Source organism: Penicillium paradoxum (genome assembly GCF_028828445.1).
Source record: "Penicillium paradoxum strain IBT 22861 chromosome Unknown utg000005l_segment0_segment0, whole genome shotgun sequence".
NCBI lineage: Eukaryota > Fungi > Ascomycota > Eurotiomycetes > Eurotiales > Aspergillaceae > Penicillium > Penicillium paradoxum.
The window spans coordinates 532,002-554,905 of NW_026643183.1; the positions used below are offsets into that span (position 1 = coordinate 532,002).

A 22,904-nucleotide genomic window follows, 5' to 3' on the forward strand; every position below is an offset into this window, starting at 1 on the left:
ATATAGCCGATCTAACTTTCCCCGCATTCTCCCCACATAGCGTGCCGCCTATACAGCACCTCATTTGGAGTGCAACGCCATGTCGGATTTTCTTCAACCACCGCCGCCAACAAATGTGTTCCAATTGTCCTTCCCCAGACCGAAAATATTACTAGTGACGATCAATCGTGAGAAACAACGAAATTCACTACCTGCCGAGGCTCATTGGGAAGGCCATGCTATATTCTCTTGGTTTGACGATGAGCCCGGTTTGCTAGTGGCTGTAGTCACTGGAGCTGGCGACAAAGCATTCTGTGCCGGGCAGGATTTGGCAGAACAGGCTTCTTCCCAGGGGCCTAAGACGGCGGCCCAGATCGCGGTGATGAACCACCCGCCGACGGGGTTCATGGGCCTTAGTCAACGCAGAGGCAAGAAGCCCGTGATCGCTGCGGTAAATGGCTTTGCGCTAGGGGGTGGCTTTGAGATATGCCTCAATTGGTACGTTCGGGATCCAACCGTGGTTGCTATGTCTTTGGAGCTCACCTTTGGTCCAGTGACATGGTAGTTGCATCGCCTCAGGCTCTATTCGGCCTGCCTGAAGTTGCAGTGGGGCTCTATGCTGCAGCTGGAGGCTTGCCCAGGTTAATGCGGATTGTTGGTCTTCAGCTCGCCTCTGAGATTGCGATGACCGGTCGCAAATTGACGGCCAGAGAGGCGCTGGAATATCGGCTTATCAATCGAGTCTCCCAAAGCTCTCAGTCGGTTGTTGACGAATGTCTTGATCTAGCGAGCCAGATTACCAATTTCTCTCCAGATGGCATCATTGTAACGCGTCAGGGACTACGCGAGGCGTGGGATAATGCAAGTGTCGAGCATGCTACTTCGCGGACCAGGCATGAATACATAAACCGCTTGGTTGCGGGCGAGAACTTTAAGATCGGAGTCCAGGCGTTCGCAAATAAAACAAAGCCGAAATGGGCTCCATCGCGTCTATGAGATTGCCACTTTGATCAAAGGAGCGTTCCAGCCAGAGATCGGCCGGCGATATTGATATATGGACCATCTTTTAATGCATCCTAGTGTTCTCAATCCTTATCATAGTCAATGAACAGATTTCGTACTGCCACATGTGACCTTTTACACTACTACTAGGCCGGTACTTGTGTATGAATCGACGCCAATAGTAGTGTGCCTTACTCGTTATAACCCCGCAGATATAAACCGATCTATGATCATCATGTGTTGCTCGGGCCGAGGGATGTTGACAATTGACTCTCCACCCCTCTCTATAGTATTTCTGTATATTCCTGCAATTCCAAAGTAATGGGGTGGATTTCTCTTTTCAATTTTACAATATGCAGCCTGTCATTATTGGTGTCGCTGACATCAAAAACCGATCTCTCGCGGTTGAAGATGCCAAGGAGCCTGCATCCTTGATGCTAGAGGCTATTGAAGCTGCTATCAATGATGCAACCACCTCAGATGAGGCCGCCCAGCTACTTCAAAAAAGCATCGATAGCCTCAGTGTTGTGAGGACTTGGACCTGGGATTATCAGGACTTACCCGGATTGTTGGCTAGAAAGCTCGGGGTCAATCCAAAACACCAAACATATAGTGAACATGGGGGAAACATGCCAGCAAGATTCCTGGACGAAGCTGCTCGTCGAATTGCGATGGGAGAAATAACTGTAGCAGTACTTACTGGTGGTGAAGCCCTGGCCTCTTGTGAGTGCAGATGTTTCTTGGGGGCCTCGCGCCTTGCTGATGAGTGAACAGTGGCCTCATGCGTCAAACATGGCAAAATGCCACCTCCAGGCTGGACTCTCCCAGCTCAAAGTGTAACTGACGTTTTCTCCCCTACCAACATGGAGCTTAGCAAAGGTTCGTGTCCAATTTTCAGGGTGCGAACTTCTACTGATATTCTATATCACTAGATATTGCAGGACTTCACTCTGTGGGATCTCCGATCCATGTATATCCACTTTATGAAAATGCGTTCCGAGCCCACCGTGAACAGTCACTCCAAGAAAACCACAACGAGTCAGCAGCACTTTACGCTTCATTCAGTCAGATTGCGTCGCAAAATCCATACGCCTGGAATTACGGTGCTAGAGTCGAGAGCGCTGTGTCCATTGGCACTGTTTCTAAAAGGAACCGCTTAATCTGCTCTCCATGTATGTCTCATCGGCCATTCCAAGCTATTAAGGCTTACCCATCTCAGATCCGCTCTTGATGAATGCTTTCAACGCTGTGAATCTATCATCGGCTTGCATATTGACGACATCGAAGTTCGCAACCCAGCTTCAGATTCCACAGGACAAATGGATCTACCCGCTGGGTGGTGCTGGGTTCACAGAGCGTGATCATTGTAGGTTTGTATAAATCTAGATCCAAGACCAAAATCTCTAATTCGAATCTTCTCTTTTGCTCAGTCTGGGAGAGGCCGAACTTTTTTGAAAGCACAGCAATCTCGAAGTCTCTAGATGCATGTCTCGGTGCAAGTCAACTCACGCCGAAAGACATTGATCTCTATGATTTTTACTCGTATGCAGCTTAGCTAGAGATTCCAAAACTCCGATGCTTCTTGGCTGACGCTTTACTACCTAGATGCTTCCCGATTGTACCGAAACTTGCGTGTCATCACCTAGGAATGTCTATTACAGACCCCCCAAAGCCTATCACCCTGCTCGGCGGCCTTACTTCCTTCGGGGGAGCTGGGAATAACTACTCTATGCATGTAGGTACACCTTCCTCTTGTCACTATTAAGAACTACTTTTCTCACCTTCCGATTTTATGTAGGCTATCACTGAAATGACTCGCCGGCTGCGCCAAGGCCCCAGTCGCAACGGACTCATCCTTGCCAATGGTGGTGTGTTATCATATCAGCATGCTATTTGTATCTCTTCTTCGCCCCCGGAAAAGGGGAGCCTTTATCCCGAGATCAAAGCTTTGCCATCCACCGAACTAGATCCGATTCCCTTCTTCGACTACGAGGCAGAAGGACCGGCAACCATTGAGGTCAGTCTCTCACATTCATATCTACCTGCTATGCCCAAGGCTTGCTATTCAAGGTGCTGACTGTGGCTAGACATATACCGTTGAATTTAATCGAGATGGCACTCCACTACGGGCTTATATCGTGGGCAGATTGAGTGATACTAATCATCGATTCCTGGCTAACGAGGGAGATCAGTCGACTCTCTTACGCCTGTGTTCGGGGAATGAGGAACCCATCGGGGAACTTGGTGTTGTTCTTCCTGATCCCCTGGGACAAGATGGTCGGAGAAGAAACCTTTTCTCTTTACATAGCACATCTAAGCTGTAAGACGAATCATAGATGAATGAGACCACGAATTCGATTCCCAGTGGAGCTTAGACTTGTGCTGCAAACCCGCTATTTTATATAGATCTCCCTCGGACTCCCGATCAGGGTGTCCAGTTCCACGCACAGACTGGGATATCCCAACCCCTCTTTATGACCTCGCTCATTCTCGGCGTTCTCTACTTCCTCGGTACAATCAGAACTCTGGGGCCATAGGGTTGTGGCATACGGCTATTTGGGAGATTTCCCTACTTAGGTATGTTGTATCATCTCACTCTCTCATCATGATTCTGCCACGTGTAAGGAGCTAGATCAGATTGACGTGCTTAGATATATGTATCTAACCTCAAGTAGATTGGAGCAATCCCCCGGATGTTCTCCTTGAAAGCCAGTGCATCATACCGCATTCGATCACGACCGCTACACGCGCGTGCGACCGAGTTTCTCCAAAGCCATGACCCTGATCTATCCGAATCTCAACGGACAGTGCGGGAAGCAATTGCCAAAATATGTTCGGATTTCCCAGACAGTTACTGGGCCACAGTAGACGAGTCGCATCGATTTCCGACCGAGCTCTACGACGCATTGGCACGCCAGGGCTGGTTGGGCATTTGTCTGCCACAGCGATACGGAGGCTCTGAGCTCGGGATTTCCGAGGCAGCAGTGATGATGCAAACCGTTGCAGAGTCAGGGGGTGGAATGACAGGTGCCTCTTCTATCCATATGAATATCTTTGGTCTGGAGCCAGTTGCCAGGTTTGGGACAGAAGAGCAGAAAGAACGGTGGCTCACTCCACTCATTGCGGGTCAGCAGAGGGCTTGTTTTGGAGTCACGGAGCCAAACACGGGCTTAGATACCTTACAACTACAGGCGACAGCACGCCGATCTGGGGATGGGTATATACTGTCGGGACAAAAGGTCTGGATTTCCACTGCCCAGAGGGCTGACAAGATTCTCATTCTTGTGCGCACGACACCCCGCGACCGAGTGAAAAAGCCCTCCCAAGGCCTATCCCTGTTTTACACCGATCTGCAAGTGCCTCAGGTCCAGATCACGGAGATCGCGAAGATGGGCCGCGCTGCTGTTGACACCAACTCTCTTTTCTTCGATGACTGGCATGTCCCGGCGGCGGACCGTGTAGGAGAAGAAGATGAAGGCTTTCGAATGATTCTTCATGGGATGAACGCAGAAAGGATTTTGATCGGTGCAGAGGCTCTCGGTCTCGGTTTTGCGGCTTTGCGTCGTGCGGCTTTATATTCCAATGAGCGCTCTGTGTTCGGGCGACCGATCGGTCAGAACCAGGGAGTCCAACACCCTCTGGCAGACAGCTGGATGAAACTGGAAGCAGCGCGTCTGATGATCTACCAGGCTGCCCGTCTGTATGATCAAGGCTATGTAGACGGTGAGTATGCCAACGCAGGAAAATACTTGGCTGCCGAAGCCGCATTTGAAGCCTGTGAGCGCGCGATCTTAACGCATGGAGGGATGGGATATGCGAAGGATTACCACGTTGAGCGGTATCTTCGAGAAGTTCTCATTCCCCGGATTGCGCCTGTTAGCCGGGAAATGATTCTCAACTACATAGGAGAGCGTGTGCTTGGTCTCCCAAAGTCGTACTGAGATGTTTCCCAACTGGGCCAACTACTGTGATCTTCGAGGTCTGGGAGATTGAAAAGTCACGATATGAGCGCTAGATCGAATATCGGTGAATTTCGGCCCTTTTCTAGATCTAATTCATACTTCGGCTGCCTTGGGCTGTCTATTTACCGCGGTCCATCCCAATATGCGGGGAAGCTGTTTATAGATCAACATGGGGAAGTTGTTTGAGAGGAGATTCCTTTTTTACTCCGTGACTCAATATCCGAATCTCAAAACTTGACTACCTACCTGAATAGACTATGTCATTGATCAGAATTGTTTTGAAAGGCTGTCGCTCAATGGGCGCCACACAGATAATGAGGTATCACAGAACGCATTTCGATTCATTCTTGTTGAAGAATCAATCGCAGTCCCGCTACACTCACACTGCAAATCATTCCAAAGGGCCCTTGGCAGGAATTCGGATCCTAGATCTGACGCGTATCCTCGCAGTAGGTGAATCATTGTGTCAATGATGCACAACTGACACCGTCCAGGGACCGTTTTGTACACAAATCCTGGCAGATTATGGGGCGGAGGTGCTCAAAGTTGAAAATCCAAAGGGAGGCGTATGTACTCACTTCTTGAGACAGTCACTATGTTTCTTTCAAAACCAACTATCTCTAGGATGACACTCGCTTGTGGCGAACGGCAAAAGAGGACCCTATTTGGAAAACCACCGACAAAGATATGTCTGCATACTTTTGTGCGATTAATCGAAACAAGCGGTCAATCACATTGAATCTCAAACAAGGAAAAGGGCGCGATATCCTATTCGAGCTTGTCAAAACGGCTGATGTAATGTCAGTGGTTCTCGGCCTCAAAATCACCACTGCGCTACTAATTTGATACAGCGTGGATAACTTTCTCCCAGGAAAGATGGATAGCATGGGGATTGGGTACGATAGACTGCGAGAGATAAATCCATTGATCATCCATGCAAGTGTCTCTGGTTAGTCTTTCATCGCGATGGCATATGAACATTGGTCTTAAGTTGGATATAGGATACGGTGCAAGTGGTCCATACTCCCATCGTGCCGGCTACGACGCCATTGCTGCAGCTGAGGCTGGTATGCTACACATCACCGGCGAGCGTGATGGACCCCCAACACGACCTGGCCTTGGTCTCACTGATATGAGCACCGGTCTGTACCTGCACGGGACTATCCTTGCCGCTCTCTACTCCCGTAGAGATACCGGCCGCGGGCAGAAAATCGACGCATCCCTATTCGAAAGCCAAGTGTCTCTGCTATCTAACGTGGCAATGTCATGGCTGAACGCGGGCGAACATGCGGAACGATGGGGGACGGAACATCCAAGTATCGCCCCATATCAAGCTTTCAAGACAAAGGACGGCCACTTGGTTCTCGGTGCTACGAACAATAATCAGTTTCAAATACTTTGTCGGTTGGTGCAGCGACTGGATATGGTGACAGACCCACGGTTTGTTGACAACAGCTCTCGCGTCCAAAATCGGACCAAACTCAAAGAAATACTTGAGCCGATCATCAGTGCAAATTCGACGAACGACTGGCTCGCTCGATTGGAGGGCAGTGGCTTGCCATATGGCCCTATCAACAAAATCGAAGGAGTATTCTCGCACCCACAAACCGCTGCCAGGGACATGGTGCATAGTATTCCCCACGGAGCCTCAGTGTCGGGGCATATCAGAGTACTGGGTTTGTTCCTCGCCGGAGACTTTTGCCATGTCACTGAATGCTGATCATTGTGTAGGATTCCCTGTCAAATTCAGTGAAACCAAACCTGCAATCCGACGGTCGCCGCCGAGTCTTGGGGAGCATACCGATTCCACATTGAAGGAAATGGGATTTTCGCCAAGTGAGATCGCAGTGATGCGCGCACAGGGTATTGTGTGATCCATACTGCGTATTTGGTTTTGGAATGCCCCGGGCTCTTTTCTTTATGCATCTCCAGATCCAGTATTGCCATTATACGGAGTACGGCGTATATGATTGGATTTTGCCTCCCAGGTACGAAGGATTGTTGCTGATCTTCCAAGTGATCTAGGCCTGCAGAAGCCAATCGAGGTCTTCTGCTTCTCCTTTGCCAGTTTGTCTTTGTGTTTGATTCCGTTTTCTTCGGCTTTTTGAAAGGTTTAGCGGCTTCTCTATCTAGTCCTTGACTACTGCACTGTCGATATATGACCAGGGCGTTCCTTTGACCTCAAGGTGCTTCATCGCCTCATATACGATGCAGCTGCAATGTGAAGTGCCAGAAGCAAACAATGCGATACCAGAGCTGACCGTATCTAACCAGAACCGCTGCTGGCTTAAAAGCATCTGGGCGCAGCTGAAGTGATAAAGTTATTCCCATTTTGGAAATTCATATGCATTCACGTCGGAGATCCTACCTACCCCGTCCTTCGGACTAGTTCGTGGCGAGCTGGGACCCCCAGTTCGCGCCAACTGCCAAGTACGCGGCCCAAATGAGAATCCCGTACAACGAATGGTGATGTCCGAGACTGGCGAAGTCTTTTTCTCGGATTATCAATGTGATCGCGACATCCAGCTAGTAGAGGAAATTTTGAAGTCGACTGCATCGATGGGTGTTACGCAGGAGCGAATCCTAGTGTTATTCGCTCGCCATTTGTTTCCTCGCGCTACACCATGAGTAGTGACATGCACTTCTGTTCGTAGAGCTGAAAGGTACTCGCTGACACGAGGCTTGCATTGAATGTGACAAGAGGACGACTGCACCAATGTGGCCCAAACCCGCATTCAATGTCGATCAATATCTGCCTATGCTGTCCCACCTCAGTAGAGTGGATTGGAAATTCTATAAAAAGGCCAGCTCGAACCGGAGCAGTGGACTTGTCCTGCTTATAACTTCGAATGCACCTCTTCGGCCGTCTGAGAAAAAGATCCTCGAAACGAAGTATTGCTAGTATTGCTTCAACCGTTCAGCCAGATAAAATGGCATCCGAATCTACTGCGCACGACTATTACCAGATCAAAGCTCGGTTTCCAGCCAAAGATTCCAATCCTGATGACGGTGTCAACCGGAAGGTCTTTGTCCGTCAGGACATCGATGAATGGAGCGGCAAGAAATCTAACAAAAGGCAAGTCGATCTGTTCATCCTGGCTTTGGACAAGTTCCAGAAATTAGATCCTGGGGAGAAACTCTCCTACTTTCAGATCGCCGGTGAGTTCTAATCTCTGCACTTGGCATCGCATATATTAATTTGGATCGGACCAGGTATCCATGGACAACCCTTTGTACGATGGGATGACCAGAGCCCAGAGCCCATGAAGAATGGTTACTGCTTCCACTCCCATGTGATATTTCCTATCTGGCACCGCCCATACGTGTTTCTGTTTGAGGTAAGTCTTCATCTCTGAGGGACGTCCGACGTTACTGATTCCGCCATAGCAAGTCGTGTATGACATCATGGTGAAGGACATTATCCCCCAATTCCCCGAAGCCCATCAGGCTGTGTGGCGTCAACAAGCTGAGTCCTGGCGTCTTCCCTTCTGGGATTGGGCTCGGAACGGCCGCGTCCCTGACCTGGCGAAATATCCTACCATCACTGTTCCTAAGCCCGAAGGGGGTTCGGTACGAATTAACAATCCCCTGTTTCAGTTTCGCATGCCCACAGACAAGCCCATGCGCAGTGAGGGCGTCGGAACTGAGAACACATGGGAGAACGACACGGAACAGGAACAGTATAAGAATGTAGGTGAGATCAGGAATTTTATGTGAGGGAATGAGCTAACAGAATCAGTTTGGCAATGCAATCGGAACTAGCCGTTGGCCCGATGAAGAGGATCAAAATCCCACCAGTGAGGGTTGGCGACATGGCGTAGTCAACAATCGCAAGGTGGCAGATGCCTTCAATGCGCATGAAGGCTACAATGACAAGAATCATGGTCCTGCAGCTGAAATGGTGTATCGACTGCTGACCGTCCCCATGGAGTACACGACCTTTGCAAGTACAAATCCAGCCTCGAAAGACCAAAGTGTCGAGCAGGATCTGAATATTGAATATGTGAGTGCTCTTTAGCATCATCCGAGCTTCAAAGCTGATGTGAACGTTAGATCCACAACAACATGTAAGCCACGAACTCGAGTTCCCTCGAAATGTGTCTGTATATACATATATGCACTTGATCGATCACTTCAAAGACTGACAACGCTTACTCGGTTTCTCACAGCCACGGTTGGACAGGTGATGCAGGGCATATGGGAAATGTGCCGGTTGCCTCGTTTGATCCATTGTTTTTCTTGCATCACTGGTAAGTTCAACCGATCTGATTATCTGGAGACATATCACTTATTCCAGGACTCTCCCAGCAATATCGATCGGCTTTTTGCAATCTGGCAAGCACTCAACCCCGATAAATGGCTGACCAACATTCCTGCCGATAACGCGACGATCCGTGATTCACATGGCAAAGAACATGCCGTGAATGGTAACACCCCACTTCAGCCATTCAGGCAAGATGCCGAGGGTAATTATTGGACTCCCGATGGGGTAAGATATCCCCCGAATCTGGGATATTCCTATCCGGAGCTGCCGCGGTGGGAAAGCAAATACCGCCAGGAGGATGGAACACTCAATCAAGCCCTGTTCCGAGAGGACATCACCACCATAATCAATCGCCTCTATGGTGTGTCGCGTGATTTAGCATTGGACCCCAAAGTCCCACCTCCGAAGGGTGTGGACGCTATTGAGGGTGGGCTCCGAGTTACCGATTTTGCCTTCAGCGTCCGGTTCTTGAAGTATGTTGTCTTTAAGATTCGAGTTTGATATCTGGGTCCCCCTCGCGATGTACCATAATAACTAACTATGGATGATCTAGATATGCATTTGGAGGGCAGCCCTTCTGGGTCAAATTGTATCTTGCCCAGGAGGATGGTGTTCAAACTCCACTCACAGACTTGATCGCCGAAGTATATAACTTCAGCCAAAAGCCCGAATTGGATGGCTCATCGGTCTGTGGAAATTGCACAAAGGGACAAAAGTCGGGTGTCAAGTCAACCGCGTATATCCCAATCACCCCCGTTCTCTACAAACTTGTGAGAAGTGGACGAAAACTGCAATCGTTAACACGCGAGGAGGTTCTAGCGTATGTTCGAAAGCGAGCATACTGGCGCGTATTCAAGGCAAGAGAACCGAGTCATTAGCTCACGTTTTCGAGTGTAATTTACTAATCCATCACAGCATGGAAAAGAACTTCCCCGCTATGAAGTTGAGAAACTGGAATTGGAGATCATTGGCAGTAGCAATGACACCAAACACTTCGAAAATCCCGCTATCCTACCATCCTTCGAGAACTTCAAACAAGAGCCGACCATCAGCGGTGGTGCGGATGGAGCGCTCGATCCGGAACTGAAACAGCCAAAGATTGACCCGCCGGCTCCTCGGTAAGTGCTACATACAGAGATTGAGCGACAAGTGCTGATTCTAGTCAGCCCCAAACGACCACGAGCGAATCTCTCGCTTCATGGCAGTCTTCGTTTCCAGCAGACCCTCAAGGCCGACAGTGTCATTCTCCTGGAATCGTCCAGCATGGACCCCGTCAAGCCGAGCGAGGGTATAGACATGACTCAAATCTCCATCACTGATTCAGAGAAGGATACCATCTTCCACATCTCTATTCGACGAGGCCAAGGCCAAATTGTATTCAATTCCAAGATCGGTGGATCGTGGGGCGAGGAGCAACGCATCGACATTGACCGACGATTCGACAGCGAGGATGGTGCGACAATTCTGATACACGACCAGGGCGATGGCTTCGAGGTTTCTATCGATTGGGTCCACGCAATTTGGTTTGCTAAACGTGTCAAGGATAGGACTCCACAAACGATTTGGTATGACCTTGGCGACAAAAATGGCACTTCCATTTTGTCCGAGGATCTTGAAGTGCGCACCTATCCTTCGATGAAGGCCCTTTTCCTTCAGAAGTATTCTCACGAGGAGGAAAATTAAAATGGCTTCGATCTGATCCAGAGGCTAGAATTTAGGGGGACGTTGAGAGCTTTGGGGTATCTAGATATGTGTGTATTCTTTGGCAGCAATAATGAGAAGATCAACAAGGATTGCTTGACTTATTTGGTAAACACAACCACAATATATCTTCATTTCGGGATGTAGGAGTCTGTACGAAAACTTCCAGATTGATCGATCTTCCCGATGGAGTAGCAATGTTTAGCTGGGTTAAGCCTGATAGAAGATTCTTTCGTAAAATCCATGTTCACCCGGAGATATTTGGACGTTGAAAGATTCTCAAGCTTATGACCGTGAGGCTATATGGAATGCTATACAATTGGCAACTTCCAAAGGAATTGAATAGCTTCGTGTAGCGCGGGTCGTGCGAGCCAGTACTCCCGTGAAAGCTGGACATCTTGGTTGTAAATGTTGCTATCATATATTATCATGTACTCCTCTAGATCCAGACGTCAAGTAGATAACAACGGTCACATCCTTTCAGCCTCCATGGCCTATATATAAGGGATCCATATTTCGATGTAAATACCATTCAAGGTTGATATCATCTCATCAGGTCAGGCCTCTTCTAACGCAGCTAGCTCGGTCCATTGGCGCTGTAGCTCCTCCATTATCCATGAAGTACGCCAGCCTAGCACCTTTTCAACTCGAATCAAGAAGTCCAATGATCCTTGCTGCTGAAGCTTTTGTCGAAGACAGTAGCCGACTAAAACGAGATCAGTTGTCAAAACGCCATCAGAAATATCAAGGGAAAACGCACAGCGGTGTAACAAATGCGACGCCATAAAATATGCATTCTCAACGCTTTCGTTCGATATCGAAAGACCAATAACCACGACAAGATAATCAGCGATCGTTTTCTGTGATGCGTGAACGTTAGCCTGTAGATCCAAGAAGTCAAGCCTTTGGCACGCCTACTTCCTTCAGTCGTCTTGAACGGGCCATCTCATAATCGCTCATGTGAGGTGATGAAGCCTCGGATAAAGCAAGGAAAATACACGCTGAGTAGTAATATTGCATTCCGATCACTATAGTGAGACTGAATACACGCAGGTCATTTAATTGTTGAGACTAGGGACTCACCTGCAGGCGGCGATATCATCCAGAGCTCAGGAAAAGGCCGGCGAGCCGCCACACTCGATGCTTGGTACCAAATTGGCTGCCAAGTTGGTGGTTTAGTTTCATTCCACTCGTTCACGCAGTTTGATATGCGATACCAATCCTCTCGGTTGACAACATTCCCAGGCGCATCAAAGTATAGCTGCAGTATGCGTGCGCAATGATAGATGATCATACTCGCGCATGCGGCATCATCTCGGCGGTCAAAAATTGACGAGCGCTCATAGTTTTGCATGTCTAGCTGCAAAGGCTGATGCTGTACCACCGATGCGTAAATAGCTTGTCGCAAGAACTGCCAACTCACTGCCTCTGCAACTCCGCCAGAGGATGCAGAGCGGGCCATGAGATTCACCAGACGATTGGATCCAAGCAAATGGAACTTCTGGTCAGTATTGTTCTCCAGCTCTTCGTATATCCGAAGAATCACAACGGTGATAAGCATATTCTCGTCGTAGTTTGTCTCGGCTTGGTCCAGTGCCGCAATCAATAACTCTAAGCATTGTCCATGATAAGCCGAAGCCTCCCAGTCATTGTCGTTCGTTACAATCGCATCGTGTCGTGCAGATAATGCCAAAATAGCTTTCAATACCATTTTATTCTTCAACGCGCGTTTCGGAACTTCGGTGCTGAAGTGTGAGTGGACATCACAAATATCGGCCTAAAACAATCAGGAATGTGAGCACAACATGAAGCTCGCATGCAACTCACCCATGGTGCTAATTTCTGAATGAAATGGCGCACCAAGAATGCCTCTCTCAGAGACAGTGCAGATTTATCATCTGGATCTTGGCCAGGAGAACTATTTTGGCGGCCGTGATGAGGGTGATCTCCATAAAGCTGGCCGTGGGGATGATTTTGGTTCGTGGTATGTGCGTGAAGACCTTGAGTTTTTCTACGAGTACTAGGGCTCTGCTCTGACTCTAGGCCATTTTCTTCTTCCCATTCACTCGGCAAATCTGCAACTAATCCATCAGTCGCGTCAAGGACGAATGTCACTAGGGCTCATCAGTATGGAAGCAAACCCAGGTGTTAAAAATTCCTACCAGGTTGTGATACGTCCACCCAGACTTGGTCATCCTTCCAGTCAAGCTTAAACAGAGCAAGCGCTCCATTGATTCTCTGATGAACGTGATGCACAGACTTGAACTGGAAGCGGGGATCGAGATGACACACCCGACCAAGTCGTGAACATGGAGTGCAAGATGATGCGCCGGTAGGAATCACACAGCGTATATGGCGATGGCGGCACCTTGCACAGCCCTTACCTACTCTCATGGGGATATCTAATTAAGATGGCTACCTCTTAAGGTTTATAGAGCAGAACGGGTACCTGGCTACATGTATACGTTGTATGGAGCTTCCAAACACACCTTCGGACCGCAGGACTCACCCGTGGATCCGTGCTCGGATGCCCCCGCAGCTGCTGAGTCATTATGAGGGGAACCTTGGAACGCTTTACCCAAAATCTTGGGCTTTTGGCTTGACGTGCCGAATCCAGAAGGCGGTCTAGTAAGGTACATTCTTCAATACGTGGCAATACATACCCTTACCATTGCAAGTCTCCAATACAACCTGGGCAGGTACATGGACCATGCTTAGATGAGGTACCGGGTACCTGACATACAGGTACCATCATTCTTGTCCGAAAACCTGAACACCAGGGATCGACCCGGTTCACTTAGGGCATCTGTGCAGCAAGGCGGGAGGGTTCCAGATACTTATCTCCATGGCATCCATTGTCTGCCAGTCGTGATATTCAGAGGAACAATACCAGCGCCAATTAATACCTGGGTATTCTTCGATGGTCTCAGTGATGTCAGTGGGGATGATGAACGGAGTTCAATTCTGTTGCCTACTGCCCTTATTCCACGCGATTGGAAATAGGACCGGGGACTTTGTGCCACACAGATATATCTCATGTGCCAAGACCGATGATCAAACCATCCAGCGTAGATTTTAATCTTGGACCGGCACCTCATAGGTAGATGACGAAGAGGAAGCGTCGAGGAATACCATTGGCATCACCCCGGAGAACCTAGACCCTGATGCTCCCGAAGAGACGACATCGAAACTCATCGCCGAGATTTTGACTGCGCCTCACTCCATATTATCCTTAAAACGTCACTGCCTTCGCGCGTTGAAAGTTGCTCCTGTAAATAATTGCAGCTTTGCGCATCACACCCGTACGGATGATTGTCCTCTACCTTCTCGTGCTTGCCAGTGCATGGCAAAGGGTGATCGCTGAATCCAGCTCCTGTAAATGACGCTAGTGTCTATTTTTATCCGCAATGCATGGCTAATTCCTCTTAGGTTCAGGCAGTGTAACCATCTCAAGCCAAAGCGATGCCAATAATCTGACCAGTTGCGAGACATTCGAGGGAAGCATTACAATATCATCGGTCGCCAGCGGAGTGATCAATATCAAAAATGTTGAGGAAATCAAAGGCGCATTCATCGCAGAAGATGCATCGGAGCTCACGGAAATTCTCGCTCCTGATTTGGAGAGTGTACAGGGCGCGATCACTCTAAGTAACCTCGGATCACTCACAACCATCACGATGGGCGAACTATCGAAAGTCTCTAGCATGACGATCACGGGGAGCCCGAAGTTGAAAAATCTTGCGTTTCAGGAGTTGGAGGATATCGAAGGGCAATTGGAATTGGTCGGATCGTTCGAGAGGTATGATTGTTTGCAACAGTTTGCGTCGTCTTCGAGATCTGCGGATGCTGATTGATATATCAGCGTGTCATTACCCTCACTGAACCAAGTCAAAGGACGGACAAAGATCACAGGCAGTAGTTCGATGTCATGCAGTGCATTCGACAGTTTGAAATCCAACGGCGTCTTCAAGGGCGACTATTCCTGCTCGGAGAGCTCGTCCGGCCTGAGTGCAGGAGCTAAGGGCGGCATTGCAGCAGGTGTAATATCGGGTGTAATTTTGATCGTGGCGATTATCTGGTTTGTGCTTCGACGGCGGCGCCAGAAAAAGAGGGTTGAGAGTGTCCAATCCATTGTTGCATCTTCATCTACCTCATCGCCTGTCATGGTGCATGACGAAAAGACGCCCATTTCGACTCGCAACGTCTCGCCCCAAGACAGTATATCGCTTCCAAGCGAGCCACAGACTCTGTTGCCTAGAAAGCCAGTGGGATCTGCTGTATTTTTGGACAGTCGCTCTCTTTACGAGGCCCCAGGCGCATCCCTTCCAGTCCAAGAGTATCACGAATTGGACGCGGGACCAGTCTCGAGTTCACATCAGCGACCTATCAATGCAAACTAAAACGATGCATGCACATGACTCGTGAAAGGAGTATAATCTGGAAGATGAATGGGAGAGCCGGGAGATGGCATGAGTGGCACCTCATGCAGTTTGCACGCACCTTGAACTATACCCGCTATTGCAAGCGGCATTTACCAATGATATCCCGATATATGTTTGTATATCAACGCAATGAATCTTTTACCTTGCGCATTCCTTTCAAATCCTGACTGATCAGCATACTGCCCCGGATCAAAAATCTACTCTGATGGCTGGGGTTCCGGGTACCTGTCGCAAGCTCTTCGACACCCCGCAACACAGTGGCTCCGCTTGGTGTATTCACTGCTTTCGTGTCTCTCTTCGTGATTGGGATGGTGTAGATTCGTGGGATCAGCCTTTCAAAGTCGAGTGTTATCGAGACGCTCATATGTCGCGCCGTTGCGCACGATGTAACACGGCTCGAGGCAAATGTGAACTGGTATGTATCCAGCAGGCCTTATCAATGACGCTTCAGTGTTGTATCGGGACTGTGTCAAATAACTTCTGCAGCTTTACGAAGGTATTCGTGGTCATGGATATGAGTTCCACGCGGCTGTCGCATGGGTTCTTCGCTTTTGGGAGAATGACGAAGGCACATTCGGGATGACTGAGACGGCCGCATTGCACTTAGATCCGGAGGATATCCAGAAGATCGCCGTCGCGATCCGTGACCTAGGCGCTGGACTCGATTCTTTGATCAAGGCCCATGCTAGTGAGCATGGTATAACTAAGCGAAGCGCTTCGGCCGTGCGTCTTCCCTGATTCTATTTTGATTTGGTACCCTTCTGTTGACCTTTCGATATTTTCCTAGCAGTCCAAGAAGGAGTACCAGCAATATTGTGCATCTCGTACCCGTCTGATGGCTGTGCCCACTTCTCTTCCTGCCCTTAGTGGGAGTGCTTCGCACCCGCTTTCAGTCATCTTTGCTCAGAAAGCGACTACATACCTTCGTCAGGATATCCATACTGATTATGGTCTTCCTTGGTATGTGTCTTTGATGGCATTCCGGAACTCGATTCTGAGTATGGCGCCGGACTTTGAGAGTGTCACTGTGAATATGTCTCAGTTGACCAACGACTGGCCTCTTCAGATCGAGTTGGTGTAAGTGTTAATGCAGTATTGCAGCTACATCCAAAAGGAAACCTCTATTAGAGACCAGCCAGTTGTCATACGTTGGCCTTTGCACCCCCATCCACATAGACTAATAAGCGAGCCTCAATGTTTAGCTTGGAAATGATGGATATTAACTGATCATTTATACCGGATTCATTATATGTACGCGTACGGATCCAATTCATATAAGATTTTCGGCCGCCCACGGGCGTCCTCTTATCTTTTCACGATGCTTCATAGCTTAAACACATAAGTCATAATAGAATAGAGAAACATAGAGTGCCGCATGAATCAAGCTCCAGTAAAAGCAATGTCCCGTACCCCATTTCCTTAAGAGCGAAATGTCGCTCCATCAACAAAAAAGGAGAGGCCCTATGTTTTCCTCGTCACCTAAGCCTAGTTATATAAAACGTATATTAACGTAGCTAGTTGTCTACGTATCGAAGTAATATGTTTAGAATACCTATCTCCGTATCTTATAAACCTATATATTACCGTTAACTAAACTAATAAGTACGCCTATTACTTACGCTTATTACGCTTCCTCGTACTATTATCTTACTCTACGTTATCTATAGAATTATTAGTATTATAGTCGGATTTAAAAGCCTTACGGGGATCACCCCCTCTACCGCGAGAAGAAGCCTTACGCGTAGCTTTAGAACCCGACTTAGATATTAAGTTATCCGACTAATTAGAGGAAGAAGTATCCGACTTATTAGAGGAAGAGATATCCGACTTATTAGAGGAAGAGGTATCCGACTTATTAGAGGAAGAAGTATCCGACTTATCTATAGATATAGATCTAGTATCGGATAACTTATAGTCTAAGTAGGAGCTAGCGTGTATATATATAATAGACGTATTAACCGGTATAGACGGAGATACGTTAAGAACTAAGATAGGGGATAAGGAAATATACTTACCGGTTAGGCTTATACTATTAGTAGAGGGAGCTTAAGTAGTTAAAGGTTATATCCCCGAGATAGTACTAGGTACGCTCTCGTCGTTATAGTTATTAACCGGAATAGCTATCTTCCTCTTTCGCTTACCTAGGATACTTTAAGGAGTGTTAGTAGTTCCGGGGCTAGTATTATAGGTATTATTATTTACTAACTTAGTAATAACTACTATAGGAGATATCTAGTATCGATATATATAGGATCCGATAAAATCGCTAGCGATCTAGAGAGTTCGACCTAGTACTAGAACTACTTTCTAAGATTTAAACTTACCGATACTAGGTAGAATATATACTATAGTAAATATAATAATATTAGGCGTACCCTTATCTATCTTATCTAAAGCCTTAGCCTAGTTATATACTAATAATTAAATAAAGAAGATACGTTAACTTATAGTATTATCGTAATTAGTAAGTATAACCCTAATAAAGACTATACTAGGGTAAACTATATTTAGTATATAGACGTTAAACGTTAGATCTTTAGGATCACCTATTATCTTTTAAAAATATTAGTTATAGGGTAATAAGATAATAATTTTATTTTAATATACGGTAATAGCTAATCGGCTCTTACGGTAAGCTTCGGAGGCCCGTCGACTTATATTATAATAGAGAGATAGCCTATATAGAAAGCGATTATATCCTTCTAGAAGTCGAACCGGTAACAGTTATAGTAAAGAATACCGAAGGTAGGATCGTTATCCTAAAGTAGGCTAAGGATATCGGTAATCTAATAACCCTTAGTTCGACCCTAAATATAGGTTTTAACCGTAGAGGAGATAGTAGGGGCTCTATTAATAGTAATAACGCCGGCGAAGAAGTAGATAGATTACTAAAGAGAAGATATAACGATTGACTATCTAAAATAGTAATTAATGCTATATATAGTAAACGATAAAGTAAATATAAATAAAGAGTGAAAATAGAGTTAAGATAGAGTGAATAAAGAGCGAATAAAAAGCGAATAAAGAGCGAACAAAAGCGAAAGGAAAGACTTAGGTTAAGATATATACCCCTTTTAAAGCGAAAAAAGAGAATATATTACTTATTATTGTTCTCGACGCGTGCCCGTATACGTCTTTTAGTATCTATAACCTACTCCGCGCGCCGACGCCGACGTAATAGCTATAACGGACGCGATAGCTATCTTAAAAGCGCTTTAGTAGTATTATTATCGACGCTCGAATTATTAGTAGTTATATAAGGTCTCTAGAAACTCCTTAAGATCTTAGGATATACTACGTTTTATATAGTACGCTCCTTATTCTCGGGATAGAGTAAAACCCGTAGGTTTTATATAAACGTAGTCCTTAAGAAGGCGACGTAAAGCTATCTATAGGAAAAAATAGGAACCCTAAGATTAACGCCTATATAATCTAAAGATTACCCCTATAACTTATTAATAATTATAAAGAATAAGAGTCGTATAGGAAATTATTACCGCTAAAGTATAAAAGGGAATTCTCCTAGGTTCGACGGTAGAAGTAACTAGGGGATTAGGCGATACTTACCCCGGTATTAGCCCGTAGAAATTAAAACCTCTAGATAGCGCGATTAAATACGCGTAATAATAAGACGTATTCTATTATAGAGCCTATTTAGAGGATCGAAGTTCCGTAAAAGCGTAATAGGTATACTAACCTTTAAGCGAAAGTAACCTAGCGGAAGACCTAGCGTTCTCTAGCGGCGGAGATACTTAATAGGGTATTAAATATTATTAGCTATATTTATATTATAGGTATCCGTAGAGGGAAGCTACTATTCTTAGCTAGATAGCCGATCTAGTAATATATTATTAAATATATTAATATTAGTATTCTAGGCTATTAAAATAGCGCGACCGGTAAAGAAATCTACTATCCTAAGGGGATTTCGTAGAGATAAACGTTATAGATCGGTAAGAAGGTAGATTTATTAAATAAAATACTCTATATCGATATTATATTAGATATAAGGCGGTATCTTAATTATTCTATATTAAGATCGGTCTTATAATATTACGTTTAACTAATCTACTAGAGTTTTATTATTACTAGATAAGCCTTAGAGCTATATATTCCTTCGGAGGGAAAGAATTTTTAACGACGACTATACTTTAGTATACTAAAGGGTAATACTAAGAATTATAGCGCGGTTACTACCTAGTACTATAGGTAGGTACTATTAGAAGTCTCTACTAAAAAGTATAGGGACTCCTCCGAATAGTTATTCGGCGCTAGATATACTATACTAGATATCGGTAAGTATTTCGTCGACTATATTAAAGATATAGGAATATAATATTAGGGTTTTATCCTAAATAATTAAAGAAACTTCTTATATAAGCTTAGCGAGCTTACTACTATAGGAAACCGCGTAAGTAGATACCTCTATAGTTAATATAGGAATTTTAAATATCTTATACGTAGTACGGCTACCGGGGAGTAGGATAGTAGCGACTCCTATAGAAGTAATATATAGAACGATCTTTCCTTAGGAGCGATAGTAAGCTATAAGCGTACTATATAAAAACGTTTTCCTAGATCCTCCTAGACTATAAAGGAAAAAGCGAGCTTTTATAGGATTAGAGTTAATCTTAGCCCTAATTTCCTCGAAATACGTAAGCTATTCCGGGTTATCCTATAAACTAAGATACTATTATTTAAACTCCTATCGCTATTAGCTAGTATTATAATTACGGGCCTTATTAAGAGCGCTATTATTATAATCGAGAAAAGACTAATCCTTTCCGATCTTTAGAAGATTATAGTCTATAAGTATTTTCCTATTCGGATTAAGAGTATTTTAAATATAGTATAGAGCTAAAGAACGGTATGAATCGTTATTTAGAGGATTAAAATAGTAACCTTGCTCTCGATAACTAAGCTAGTGATCTAGCGTAGTTAACTATCGTATTAGATTATCGGAAAGAGACTTAGAAAAGCGATCCTAAATATCGCGAGCTACTATAAGACTTAGCGGTACGTAAAAAAGAGTAGCGGAAAATATTATACGTAATTCCTAGCTAGTCTTAAACTATATAGTATCGTTAAATATTTTTACCTATTTATTACTCCGTATAATAATATTACGTGTATATATAGCCTCCTAAAAAGTAGGGTATATAATACCCTTAATAGTACGTAAGTTAAGGAAAGACTTAGCTCCGCGCGTAGCTATTAATAATATATAAAGGTAGAATATATTACTACTCTATTACGTTAATAAGTTTATACGCCCGATCTAAAACCCTTTTTAATATAGCTTCTATTAGTATTTAGCCTAGACGAAGTGTTCTAGAAACTCCTTATATAAATACTAAGAGGTATTAAGGTTATTATAGTACTATTTAAAGTATTTAAGTAAAGAGAAGATACGTATATTAACCTACTTAGCTAATTTAGTATTAGTAAGCTCCTTACTAAATATAACGCTATACTTATTTTCTAGATAGATAACTAATAATATAACTCTAGGTCTAAGGCGATTAATAAGAAACTCTAAAAGACGCTAGGCTACCTCGGAAACGCTAATATAGCGGCTATTAATATATTTCTTCGATTTATTAAACTCGACCTCTATAGTTATACGATTAGGGCCTTTATAAAGATACTTATAGAGGTATCGAATAGCCTTAATTATATTATAAATCTCGATATTAATATAGGCACTATACTTATACGTAAGAAATAGGTTATATAGTACTACCTATTAGTTTACCTTAAGCGTAAGGGTCTATCCTTTACGTAGAGGGTCCTTAATAGTAAGAGTAGTACCTAGGCGGCGGCGGTACTCCGGATATCTATCCTCTAAGATTATTATCTATTCCCGTAAAAGTTTTAGATAGCGTTTAGAATATATCCTTCTACGGCCGCCGAGATCCTTTATATATAGAGCCTTTAGGTTTAGCTCGCTATATAGGTTATAAATTATACTACTCGCGATAATATTATATAATCTTTCACTACTATAATCGGTATAGTTAGATAATTCTATACTAACTACCTTATCGATTATAGTAGGATTAAGGAACCGGCTATTATATTTAAGCTATACTAATATATAGGTATAGGGTAGCCTACGCTTCTAATATTCGATTATATAGATAGTAGTAGTATAGGGCCCGAAAATACGCTCCTTCTTAATATCCTTAATTAGCTCCTTAAGCTTTATATAGAATACGCGAGAGACTAAATCTAGACGGGTATAGGAATCTTAGAGAGGTATACGCTACGTATCCTTAAATAATTCTCTCTAAATCTTATCCTAGTTTAGGTTAGCCGTAAAAATCAAAAATAGCGTCGGTTTACTATATTATCCTATAATAGAGAGCGAGTCCCGGAATTTACGTTACCGGTAGCGAGCACTCCTAATAAAAGTAGTAAGAAGAATAATACGCTTACCGGTATCGACGGTAATATAAGGATAACTAGTAGCGGCTCTCGTAGTATCGAGGGTAGTACGTATATAGGAGTAGGAATCTATACGTAATTCCTTCTAATTATATTAGTTCTAATCTAGTCGCTATTTCTCGACTATAATATATAAATTAATTAGGAATTATTACTAAAGTCCCTCGCCGTAGTAGAATAAATTAAATTTACCTTCCTATATATATATATACTAATAAGACTATATCTAGTTTATAAGATTATCTTATATATATAGGATACCTTATTAGATATTACTACTTAGATCTATCTTCTAATAATACCCGGCCCCTAACTTCGGCTAGAAAAGTACGTAGTATAAAGGGAGATATAATAGATACGAGTAGTAGATAGATATAAGAGTACGACCCTATAAAACCTATACTCGACCCTAGAGCTTATTAAGCCCTAGTAGTCGCTATCTACTCCGCTAAATATACTTAGTATTATAGAAGGAAGGAGTATAACTAAGATATAGCCGAATATTATAGGAACTTAGCTTATCTATCTTATCGGGGATATTAGGTAGAAAACCGCTAAATTTATAGGTTAAAGTAGGTATATTATAGGGGCGCCTACCCGCTACGTTAGGGACTAAACGTGCCTATATATATCGGTAGGATTAGTAAATATATTTCTAGGGTATAATTAGATTCTAATACCTAGGGGTTAATCTATAACTTAGGAATATTAGGCTACTTCTGTAGAATATCGCGTACCTACTTAAAGAGATCGATAAACGGGTTATAGTTACGTATATATTAATCTAGACGTTAGAGAATCTACCGAATTTTTATAGACTACGGGGAGTTATATCGGCCTAATCGAATATCTAGGGCCTCTTTAGTTATAGGAGTAAGGTAAAGCTATATATATAACGTGGTAGTAGATTCTAAAGGGCCTTAGTAATAGTATAGTAACCTATTAATTTAAAAGATATACGCGGAATCCTAGATACGATATTAGCTTACTAGAGTAAGAGACTATAAGAGACTATAAGTTTTTTATCTATACCTAAGCGGAAAGACGTTTATCTCGATTATAAGCTATAGAGGTAAATACTAAGCTAGTATTAATAGAGCGAATATT

At 44.6% G+C, this 22,904-nt stretch overlaps 7 protein-coding genes across 7 annotated transcripts; 6 read left to right on the top strand and 1 right to left on the bottom strand.

Moving 5' to 3' along the window:
• Window positions 1-79: 79 nt before the first annotated feature.
• Window positions 80-975, top strand: N7457_005242 (enoyl-CoA hydratase/isomerase family protein; the record flags this gene model as incomplete). The annotated part of the gene is made up of 2 exons (XM_057176287.1): window positions 80-477; window positions 534-975. 2 exons carry the CDS (start codon window positions 80-82, stop codon window positions 973-975), a joined length of 840 nt encoding a protein of 279 aa, XP_057030589.1.
• Window positions 976-1,334: 359 nt separating this feature from the next.
• On the top strand, window positions 1,335-4,922 carry N7457_005243 (uncharacterized protein; the record flags this gene model as incomplete). Its single annotated transcript, XM_057176288.1, has 8 exons — window positions 1,335-1,704; window positions 1,756-1,860; window positions 1,914-2,153; window positions 2,201-2,347; window positions 2,412-2,523; window positions 2,587-2,716; window positions 2,780-2,998; window positions 3,657-4,922. 8 exons carry the CDS (start codon window positions 1,335-1,337, stop codon window positions 4,920-4,922), a joined length of 2,589 nt encoding a protein of 862 aa, XP_057030590.1.
• Window positions 4,923-5,257: 335 nt separating this feature from the next.
• On the top strand, window positions 5,258-6,817 carry N7457_005244 (CaiB/BaiF CoA transferase family protein; the record flags this gene model as incomplete). The annotated part of the gene is made up of 6 exons (XM_057176289.1): window positions 5,258-5,392; window positions 5,438-5,509; window positions 5,568-5,743; window positions 5,795-5,892; window positions 5,945-6,619; window positions 6,675-6,817. The coding sequence occupies 6 exons, from the start codon at window positions 5,258-5,260 to the stop codon at window positions 6,815-6,817; spliced, it is 1,299 nt and encodes a 432-aa protein (XP_057030591.1).
• A 1,056-nt stretch (window positions 6,818-7,873) lies between these two features.
• On the top strand, window positions 7,874-10,890 carry tyr1 (uncharacterized protein; the record flags this gene model as incomplete). The annotated part of the gene is made up of 10 exons (XM_057176290.1): window positions 7,874-8,102; window positions 8,157-8,281; window positions 8,331-8,633; window positions 8,683-8,946; window positions 8,997-9,010; window positions 9,113-9,193; window positions 9,252-9,680; window positions 9,761-10,055; window positions 10,123-10,325; window positions 10,374-10,890. 10 exons carry the CDS (start codon window positions 7,874-7,876, stop codon window positions 10,888-10,890), a joined length of 2,460 nt encoding a protein of 819 aa, XP_057030592.1.
• Window positions 10,891-11,465: 575 nt separating this feature from the next.
• N7457_005246 (Zn(II)2Cys6 transcription factor) lies at window positions 11,466-13,302 on the bottom strand (the record flags this gene model as incomplete). Its single annotated transcript, XM_057176291.1, has 6 exons — window positions 11,466-11,614; window positions 11,669-11,768; window positions 11,827-11,936; window positions 11,992-12,685; window positions 12,736-13,022; window positions 13,071-13,302. 6 exons carry the CDS (start codon window positions 13,300-13,302, stop codon window positions 11,466-11,468), a joined length of 1,572 nt encoding a protein of 523 aa, XP_057030593.1.
• A 914-nt stretch (window positions 13,303-14,216) lies between these two features.
• Window positions 14,217-15,308, top strand: N7457_005247 (uncharacterized protein; the record flags this gene model as incomplete). The annotated part of the gene is made up of 3 exons (XM_057176292.1): window positions 14,217-14,283; window positions 14,338-14,707; window positions 14,771-15,308. 3 exons carry the CDS (start codon window positions 14,217-14,219, stop codon window positions 15,306-15,308), a joined length of 975 nt encoding a protein of 324 aa, XP_057030594.1.
• A 247-nt stretch (window positions 15,309-15,555) lies between these two features.
• On the top strand, window positions 15,556-16,431 carry N7457_005248 (uncharacterized protein; the record flags this gene model as incomplete). Its single annotated transcript, XM_057176293.1, has 3 exons — window positions 15,556-15,765; window positions 15,837-16,073; window positions 16,138-16,431. 3 exons carry the CDS (start codon window positions 15,556-15,558, stop codon window positions 16,429-16,431), a joined length of 741 nt encoding a protein of 246 aa, XP_057030595.1.
• Between the last annotated feature and the right edge of the window lie 6,473 nt (window positions 16,432-22,904).